At 40.2% G+C, this 10734-nt stretch overlaps 1 protein-coding gene across 4 annotated transcripts in view; it reads left to right on the top strand.

Moving 5' to 3' along the window:
- MANEA (mannosidase endo-alpha) overlaps positions 1-7548 on the top strand; it is a 29954-nt gene extending 22406 nt beyond the window's left edge. For all 4 annotated transcript variants that reach the window (XM_039914815.1, XM_039914817.1, XM_039914816.1 and 1 more), the window contains 2 exons: positions 5306-5382; positions 6681-7548. In XM_039914815.1, coding sequence (XP_039770749.1) covers positions 5306-5382; positions 6681-7317 — 714 coding nt within the window. In that variant the 3' untranslated portion in view covers positions 7318-7548. The remainder of the gene's footprint in view (positions 1-5305; positions 5383-6680) is intronic.
- Positions 7549-10734: the final 3186 nt, after the last annotated feature.

Raw genomic sequence — 10734 nt, forward strand, 5'->3', positions numbered from 1 at the left:
TTTCAGCCTGAATTCCTCGTATCTTATTTCCAGTTGAGTTTTGTGTATACCCCAACTAGATTGTAAGCTCCTTGGGGTCACAGACTGTATTCATTCGGTTGGGACTTTCCCAAATGCTGAGTATAGAGCACAGCACAGAATAATCCCTCAAACATCACTGATTGTTTGAATGATATATTCCTTACCTTTAGGAGACTTCATATGACTGAACACAATAGAAAGAGGATGAAAATTTAGGTTTGCCAAGAGTCTTTCCCCAAGTGAAAAAATAAAGTTTTAGGATGGTGGCAGACTTTGCTTCATTATTGGTTTTAGCTTTCAGTATATCTGAAGTCAAAAAGGATGCTTGTTGTGGGTAAGAAACGTGTCTACCAATTCTGTTTTATCCCAAGCACTTTGTACAGTGCTCTGCATGTAGTAAGCACTCATTGAAGCAGCATGCCATAGGGGAAAGAGCTCCAGCCTGTGAGTCAGAGAACCTAGGTTCTAATCCCTGCTCTACCAATTGCTTTCTTTGTGACCTTAACTTCTTTGCCTCAGTTTCCCCAACTGTAAAATGGGGATTAAATACCTGTTCTCCCTCTTCGACTGAGAGCCGCATGTGGGACAGGGATTGTGTCCAACCTAATTAACTTGTACCTAGACAGCATTTGACACCTAGTAAGTGCTTAACAGATCCCATATAAAAAAATACAACTGATTTTCAATCACATATGAAATAGCTCTAGTTTGGGCTTTATTCCCTCCAAATAATTCTAATTATGGAAAGCAATTTATCTGAATTGTATAAAAGACAGTCTTCCCCCATTATAGTGTAAGCTCTTTGAAGGCAGGAAAAGTGTATCATTCTTTTGTCATTCTTTCGCAAGTGTTTAATACAGTGGCTTGCACCCAGAGAGTGTTGAATAAATACCATTTCTACCACTTTGGAAACCTCGATGATGCCTGGATTACCAGGTTCTCTCTGCCTGATATCAAGCCATGCCAGTTGATTCCAAAAGTCCCTAGATCCATCAGAATTCCCATCAGTAGTATCCACAAATTACCCAAGTTAGCAGAATCCCCTTCCTCCTACCTGCTACTCTTATCACCTAGGCAGAAAAAGAGGAGCCCGCAGTCACTCATATTTAAGATTACACTCAAATACAAATTCCCATAAAACAGTTTCAAACAGTAGTAGAGCTTATTAAATATAGTGGTTTCAGCCTGCTGTTTGGCTTGGAATTACCTTCCAAGATCTCCTAAGGAGTCTAATCAGCCACTACGGTTCTGCTTGAATCAAATTGTCAGTTAGTGTTTTTATACAGATCTTGGATTTTCCAAGAGCCTTGGGATCATTTTTTATTAATCATTCCCCTTTCAACAACTAAGTTCTTCACTTTAGAGATACTTTTATCCCCCAGTGATTATTTCTTTTGATTTAAAATGTAATTCTAATGTACTTATCCAAGCACCAAGTAGAGTGCTCTGCACACAGTAGGTGCTCAGTAAATACCAGATATTCACTGATGGATTACATCTAGTCCCGGGAAGTTACTTTCTGGTGAATTTTTCCTGGATACGTTCTTTTTCACTGTCACCCTGGTGCATGTATATCTATATAGATATATTGATATAGATATATATCTACATAGATATATCTATATTCTATACATGGCATCCTTACATTCAGTATCAAAAGAATAATTGTATTTTGGGAAATAGCCCGTTCATTTAAATGATTTTAAAACCATTGGTAAAATCTGAAGTGAATTAAAGTTAGGGCATCAGCAGCAGTTCTCTAAACCCTCATGTGGATTTTTATGTTGCTGCTCCTCCATCTGATTAATATTTGTGTGACCATTAATAGTACTTTACAGTTAGCCATGGTTCTTCCAAATGGAATTTCACAATATCTGCCTGACTTTATTTTCTTACAAAGTTTGATTTTATTGAGTTAATATTTGTTTCCACTATTTTTTGGACATAGCTAATAGAGTCAGCGTTAATGGTTTCAGATTTTTGCACATCATAGTATTAAATACTTTGTGTTTTATGTGCTGTTTTTCTGACTAAAAAGTAAAATGTTGAAATGTAGTGCACAGCATCTCCTAGGATTTGGAGTACATCTCCCAACTGTTATATTGTACTCTTTCAAATACTTAGTACAGTGCTCTGCATACAGTTGCATTCAATATCTACGATTAATTGATAGGACAGTGGACTCTTGGTAACAATGTGGATAGTTACTGTATTTAATATAGTTATCAGCCATATCCTCATACTGATTGGCAAGCAAGTAATGTCTTGGCATGCTTTTAAGATAGGGAACTAATGGTTCACATCTGCATCCATTTTAAGTTCTATAAAGCTATATATTTGATTTAAGACCATTAAAACTTTGAAAATACCCCATTTTCTTGAACAGCAATGTCTGCCAACAATGACCTATATTATTTTCTTTCTCTTTCTCACACACACACACACACACACACACACAAATATAATGAAGTTCTGGAAGAGAGAGGTCATGGAAATGGTAGAGTGGATTCAACAAAAAGGAAACCTACACTAGGGTTTTCTATGGGTTTTATGGCTTTAGGAGATGCGATGGTATTTATTGAGCATCCACTGGATGCATGCAATGTGCTGTATTAAGTGCTTGGGAAAATATAACAGAATCACAAGACCCATTCCTGGCTTCTCATTGCTACCACCTCAACCCATGCTTGACTCAAATGTTTATATCAGCAGACCTTCTCCAGGGGCTCCACTTTTCCCCCCATCAGTACACAATTTTCACATGCAGTCTCTGATTTCACCTCAGTGTTCTGCTCCGTCGTGCTTGGAGTGAGAAGGGAAATATGGTTTCTGGCGCTTGTGAGTCCCAAACAAAATGACACATTGCCTGCCCACAACTCGTTTATTCCCAATAGCCAAATCAAGCATTCTCCAGGGTGCCTTTAAGGACCTAGCTGCCACAACAAAGCATACCATGTTTTCTTGGCTGGGAAAACAGCACCAAGCAATTCCAGTAAACATGACACTATAGACACTGGTCTCCCGGGCTGCTGCTGCTGCTGCTCCTGCTTCAGTCAATCATATTTGTTAAGCAATTACTGTGTGCAGAGCACTGTAGTAAGTGGTTAGGTGAGTACAGGACAACAGAGTTGATAGACACATTCCCTGCCCACAACAAGCTCACCTTCTTGGGGGGAGGGGTTCCCCCAGAACCTAACCCTGAAAACATGGGACCACAGAACTTCTTACAAAACATTGCCCATTTCAAAGCCCTTGTTCACTTAGCTGATAGCCTGAAAATATTTCCTTGCCTGCCTTAAATTGTACACACAGCCCAAGTGAAGAGAGGGTATTGGCCGGGAGCAAGTGACTGCCTAGTAGAGAGAAAACAAAAGGGTGCCTGTGTTCTCATTCAGGCATTAAAGAAACTGGTAAAGACTGTGGAGATTACTCAGGTATTTAGAGTTCACCTGGAGCTTCTGCCTTCTTCCACACATATGCCTGTTCATTTTTAAGCCATTCAGAGTTCTCCATCTTCTGAGCAGATCTGTATAATTTGTGTTTCAAATGAGCAAAAGGGTTTAGTAACTTTATGAAATTTGGAATAGAATGAGAAAGTGTAGTTTTAAGGAAAAAGATTAAAATTCCTAGTTATAGCTTAAAATGTGATAGTTTTACCTTAAGAATAACTTTTTTTGGCCTATTGAATTTTAAAATGAAATAGAGAGTACGTGTGAGAAATCTAACAATCCTGGCAATTTAGTGCCAAACTATATTTGACCCATTTCTGACTGACCATAGGAGAAAGGAACCTTTCTTTGTGTAGTATTACCATATTTCATATCGCAGTGTGTGGTTGAATATGTCATTTTCTTTAAATGCTGTATGACTTAAAAAAATGCCTTCCCTATAAACCAGGAGCATTGATGAATGTAAAATACTCTTCACTTTAATTGGGTAATTGAAAACAAAGGAGTTTCACATCAGAATGGGTGAAGTTTATAGCAGAAATATTTTTGTAGAGCCTGAAGCCTAACATTCAAAGGAGAAGTGATACGGTATATTAGATTTAGTCCTTAAGTGCTTTTATTATTGCTGTTGATGAGTTTATGCAATTTGAAATAAAGTGAGAGTTCTTGCTTTCTCCATTTTTGCCTATAATTTCTTGCAGCCATTTTCCACCACAGGGTTATCATGTAGAGCATCTGGTCCATATTGCTAGATCAAAATAGGGGAATAAAAAGCTTTCCTTTGCTCTTCTGTTTTTATTGGCATATAAATAGCTCATCTTTGTGTAGTTAAATGGTCTATAATCCTCTCTTAACAACCCTACAATCACAAATATTACTACAATAGTTGGGGTGGGGAAGACAGCCTTTCAGATTTCACAGTAATAAAGAACAAAAGTTGAATTCTGAAGGCAGAACCTTATCTAGGCTTAAGATGGGCACATTGTAGTGTATCAGGGAATTGTTCAATAGGAAATAAAATTAACTGAATGAGGAAGGTAAAAATCAATCAGTAGTATTTATTGAGCCCTTAAGTTGTGCAGAGCACTGTACTAAGCGCTTGGGAAAATACAGTACAACAGAGTTGGTAGACCTGATCCCTGTCCACCCCAATCAATCAATAGTACTCATTGCCCAGTGCTTGGCACATAAAAAGTGCTTAATAAATAGAACGAATGACTCAATTTCTGGCGGAGAGTATTGAAGCAAATCATTAGGAACTTCCACTTAAACTGGCAGGAACTGGGCAGCGCTCAGAGCTTTTTGAGAAGCAGAGTGGTGTGTTCAGAATAACCTTCTAGAAAGTTGGAGGCAGAAGAGCACTCACCAAACTACAGAGAGGACAGGTGGAGGTAGGGAGATACAGTAGTTTAGGCAGAAAGTAATGAGAGCTTGAACCAGGAGGGTGCCCTCAAGGGTACAGAGGAAAAAGCGGATCTGGGAACTATCATGGTGGAACAACTGGCAATTAATCAATGGTATGTGTGTGCATAGCTCTGTACTAATTGCCCAGGAGAAAAACAATAAAGTTGCCAGATCTGTTTCCTGCCCATAAGGAGCTCACAGTCAGAAGTTTGTGACAGATTGAACTATTGTGGGCAGGGAATATGTCTGCTTATTGTTGTAATGTACTCTTCCAAGCACTTAGTTCAGTGTTTTGCACACAGTAAGTGCTCAGTATGATAGAATGAACTGAATGTGAGAAATCAGTGACAACACATTTCATAGAGTTCACTCAATATTTATCCTTTTGTCCCCTATCATCCCATGATTTCTATTCCTTTTCCATGTTTCAGGTTGCCTTCCACATTGAACCATACAAGAACCAGGATGATCACAGCATGCACAACAACGTCAAGTACATTATAGACAAGTGAGTGATTTCAGCCATGTCGGGGTCTGCCTGCTCCCAAAGAAACCCTGAGCAGAAATTAGCATAATTCTTCCCTCACCCAGAATTTTTAATCAAGTCCCATGTACTGGGTGTCAGGAAAGCTGGGAACTAATTTCAGCTCTGCCACTTTCCTGCTGTATGATTTTAGACAAGTTAATTGCTCTGTGTCTCTGTTTCCTCATCTATAAAATGGGGAAACATTTTACCTGTTCTCTGTCCAAGACTCAGCCCCATGTGGGACTGATTCCATGTCTGACCTGATTGTATTATATAATGATTGTGGTATTTGTTAAGTGCTTACTGCGTGCCAGGCACAGTATTAAGTACTGGTGAGGATACATGCCAGTTGGGTTGGACACAATCCCTGTCTCCCTTGGGGCTAACAGCTTTAATCCTCATTTTACAGATGAAGTAACTGAGGCACAGAGAAGTTAAGTGACTTGCCCAAGGTCATACAGCAGACCCAGGATTTAGCCCAGTGCTTGGCATTTAGTAGGGGCTTAACAAGTACCACTGTTTAAATTATTATAAGAGTGAATGAGATTGTTTGCTGTCCAAAGAGACCTAAAAAATCCAGTTACAATACTAAAATTCTATAAATGCAATCACATGGCAACTGCAACTAAAAATTTACACATTTAAGAGTGCTTGGTAACCAGTCATATCAAACTGATCTGTATAATTGCTTTTATTCTTTCATGTCCAAAACTACTTCTACAGTTTGGTTTTGTTTTTTTTTTAAAAAAAAAAGGAAAGACCTTCCCAGGGTGATAGATTGATTGCTTTAGCACTAACATCCGAGCTATTATTGTGTTTGTCTTGATCCATTCTGAATCGTAGGGTACAAAGAGATTTTGGTGGGAAAGTTTCATATGTAGTTTCCCAAGACACATGCAACATGTGGCCCCAAATAAAAAGTCACCCTCTGCTGAGTGTCCATTATTGTCCTTGACAGAGTTGTCCTTGTTAATCTAGAGGTTGCTACCTCTGCCTCCTTTTGACGGGATAGTTAATTGTACAGCAAGGCACTAGTTAATTGTGTCTTGCTGTTATTTGTTTAGTTCCTTGTGGAACTGAACCTAGAATTTTCCCCTGGGCAAAATTAAAAATGCATTTCTAATGACTACACTCCAAGAGAAAGTGTTGCCTGAAGAGCATCAATAACGTCTTTAAAATTCGCTGGTAATCTTCAATCCTAATCACGAAGGGTTTTTTGAGTCTGTTTGGCAAATGATCTGTGAACATTTCCATCATCTCCGCATATGTCTGTTTCTTAGATATGGAAGCCACCCAGCCTTTTACAGGCAGAAGACCAACTCGGGCAGAACACTCCCTCTGTTCTACATTTATGACTCCTACATCACGGCCCCCGAGATGTGGGCCAACGTCCTCACTGCGGCGGGGCCCCTGACGGTCCGCAACTCTCCCTACGATGGACTGTTCATCGCCCTCCTGGTGGAAGAAAGGCATAAGCACGAAATCCAGCAGGGCGGCTTCGACGGGATCTACACCTACTTCGCCACCAACGGCTTCTCCTATGGTTCATCGCATCACAACTGGGCCAGCCTGAAAGCCTTCTGCGACAGCAACAGCTTAATGTTCATCCCCAGCGTAGGGCCGGGCTACCTGGACACAAGTATTCGCCCGTGGAACAACCACAATACCCGGAACCGGGTCAACGGCAAGTACTACGAGGCGGCCCTGAGCGCGGCCCTCCTGGTGCGGCCTCAAGTCATCTCCATCACCTCATTTAACGAGTGGCACGAGGGGACGCAGATTGAGAAGGCCATCCCCAAGAGGATAGGGCGGCTGGTCTACCAAGACTATCAGCCCCACAAACCAAACGTCTATCTGGAACTCACTCGCAAATGGTCAGAGAAATACACCAAAGAAAAGGAACAGTGGTTGGTGTGAGAGGGAACCGCTGGAGACCCTTGGACCTATTTGGCCCGTGTTGGCTAGCCAAGAATGAAACCAAGTCACATGTCAAGGTAATCGAGTCACCAGATGGGGATACCTTCGGATTTAGGAAGCAATATTACTCTACAATGGAATGGATTTTGACTCTCGCGTAAAAGGGGGAAACAGCAATAATGTCATTGCCAACCCCTTGGAGATTGAATTTGGGAAGTACCTGAGAGAGGTGCCCAAGTTTAGGGCATAATTCTGGGAAAAGTCTGGTTTACTAGACTCTTGCCTAAGATCTATATGTAAAACTCTTCTGAACAAAATGGCCTACTTGGTTTCCAACATGTTTGAAAGTGAAATCCTGCTTTGATCACTCAGCTTTGGTTTCAGAAGACCCACGGCCTTAGTGTCCAAAAGCAATAAGTGGACATTTAGAGAGCACCAGCTTTCTTTTCATGAGTGGAAGCTGCAGAACATCAATTGTTCAAACTGTGGTAGAAATAGCAGGCTTGACATTTTAGAAGAACTGGGAAATCAGTCAGTCAGTGGTATCTGAGTGCAGAGCACTGTACTACGTGTTTGGGAGAGTACAATATAACACATCTGGTAGACATGTATCCTTCCCCCAGGGAGCTTAAAATCTAGAGGGGATTCAGTGTGACTGTAAGCTCCTCAGGGCAGGAAATGCACCTACACTTGCTGTTGTAATGTACTCTCCCAAGTACTTAGTGCAGTGCTCTATACACAGTGACTACTCAATAAATATGATTGATTGATTGTCAACATAAGTTCCGCTGTCTGTAGATGCCAGGCGTCATGCCATGATTCAGCTAACTTTTTACATTTAACTGTGGTACCTTAATAAATTCTCACAGTGCTTTAAGAATGGAAACTTAACAATTAAATCCCAATCAGGGATATGAAATCAGTGCAATACTACATATAAAAAGAGGAAAAAAAATCTATTCTCTCCAGAACCACATTTTCAGAACCAGCTCTTTCTAAATTGGGCAGAACATACAGTTGTTTGACTTTTTGTATGCACCTACAGCACACTGGGTGCTTTTGGCTTTATTAGGTCATTTTCCTTGGGAAAAGAAACTTCATGAGTCCTTTACTCTAGACCGTTCTCTTTAGTTTTTCAAGTTACTTTGTATCACATCCCTGCTCTACTTTAATCAACAATTCAAGGCTATAATGTCCACTGATCTTTTCTGGAATACTTGAAATTTCCCAGAGATTCACTTTCCTTACTGCCCTTTCTTAAGTTGCAAGCTCTCCGTGAAAGAAAAAGGATGAGCATTCTCATTTTTGAAATTTAAATATTATTGTTCATGGACAATGAGGGGGTCCTGGAAAAGCCATCTGCAGCTTTTGGGTTCTTTGCAAGGACAGCGACCACTATTATCCTCAATCAAGTTAGGTTTTATCAATTGACTCCAGTGTTAGCTTTATGGGAGAATTTCAAGGAGTCATTCTTATCAAGAAGGAGATACTCTCCTATGGTGAGAGTAGTAACTCAGAAAAAAAAAAGTCTTACATTCCTTCAAAATGTTCATGTATTCATAAATTTGCTACTTTGCACTTCCATAGCACCTTCAATTGTAGGACTAACAAGCACTAAACCAATGTTCATTAAGTCATAATAGTTTCTCATTAGAGTATTTTGTATGCAAGGTTTTAACTCTCTGATTATTAGACTGGAAAAATTAGGGACCATAGGAATCCAGTCCACTGGGACCTTGAATGTGGGAGCAAGACCAGCAAAGCAGTTGACAGAGTATGGTAAGAAAAGTCCCATGTCAGCCCTTCTTCTTCAGGTGAGGACTGCAGGGTTTAGCCAGTGCCTTCAGGGAATCTGAGCGAGATAGGTTTTCACTGATTGATGTAAACTGGGTTACTGCTCAAATTGCACTTTTTGCAAACTTCTAAATTGAATGCTTATAAATTACCCATGAATGAAACCTTCATACTTAATTTATGGAATGATTGTATAATGTTATCTATTTTTATTTGCTTTTAAATATATATGTATATATATTTATCTGGGAGTCTGTCTTGCCTCCTGTCTCTTCTTTGTTTCTGGGATAGTGGTACTCTCAGCCTGGTCTTTGCCTAAATCTTCAAAGCTCAAAAGGCTACTGTTTAATACTGGGAATAAGTCATGGAGTTCTCCATTTCTCCCTCTCTCCTTCCAACGGTCTCTCCTTGCTTCCCTTCCTTCCTCTATCCATCCTGCTCTCCCTCCCTCCTCTTCACTTCCACAACCTAGTCTGACTCCGACTTCTAGAAGCCCTTCCAGCCCAAAAGTAACTGGCAGTCTTAGCAGCCAAGAATAGAATCTGATGGGGCCACTTCACACCAACTTGATGATTCTCGAAGAGTCACGCTGTTGGCTGCACAGGATAGGTGTAACCCTGATTCCCTGCACCTTTCTCCTCTGCATGGCAGAAGGGAGATATGGTCAGTCCGAAGCACAGGGGACTGTTCATCTGATTCTTTAGAGAAACCAACCTGTACCGTTCACAGGCATGATCTTAGTAGAGCCCAGGGATGAAGGAGGTATTTTTAGAAATAAATAAAATGCTCTTTTGGGTTGTAATTTGACCTAGGATAGGCTAAATCCAGGGCAAATCACTTGCAAGTAGAGTAATAACTGTGGAATTTCTTTAGTGCTTACTTTATGTCAAGCACTGTAATAAGCGCTGAGATAAACACAAGATCATCAGGGACCACATGGGACTCACAGTTTAGTTTAAGTAGAAGGGAGAACAAGTACTGAATCCTCATTTTGCAGATGCGGGAACTGAGTGAAAGAGAAATGACTTGCCCAAGGTCACACAGCAGGCAAGTGGCAGTACTGAGCTTAGAAGTCAGGTCCTCTGATTCCCAAGTCTGTGCTTTTCCCACTAGCCATGCTGCTAGAAGGAAGCAATTGAGAAGCCTCTTTAAAATAACTCAGTAACTGAATAAAGGATCCGTTGAAAGCATATGAAATATTCAAGAAACAGTAAAGAGAACTCAAGAATATTAAATATCGAGTTAGTGTTAAAGGAATAAGGCAGCAGTTACATTGGGCGGAGAAGTAATTGGACTCAAATGCAGGAATGTGCAATTACCACAAACAGAAGAGTGCCTGGAGAGTAATTTATTTGGAAGTCTTGATTTCAACCCTTCCTAATAGAAAATTAGAACCCATAAAGACCCATTGAAGGTATCTCCAAGTAAATAATAGTTTTAGTGAGGGAGAATCCCTTTCATTCAATAATCACAAGGATAAGATGTCTTAGTGTGGGGAAAAAGTGAAGTGACCGGGAAGGGTCAGGCCTTGGAAGGGGGTTAGACAATTCTTTCTTTCAAGTTTAAAAAATTGAAGCATTTTCTTATACATGATGTTAATGAATATATGTTTATATCTGGCAT

This window comes from Ornithorhynchus anatinus, chromosome 19 (assembly GCF_004115215.2).
Source record: "Ornithorhynchus anatinus isolate Pmale09 chromosome 19, mOrnAna1.pri.v4, whole genome shotgun sequence".
In the NCBI taxonomy this organism is placed as follows: domain Eukaryota; kingdom Metazoa; phylum Chordata; class Mammalia; order Monotremata; family Ornithorhynchidae; genus Ornithorhynchus; species Ornithorhynchus anatinus.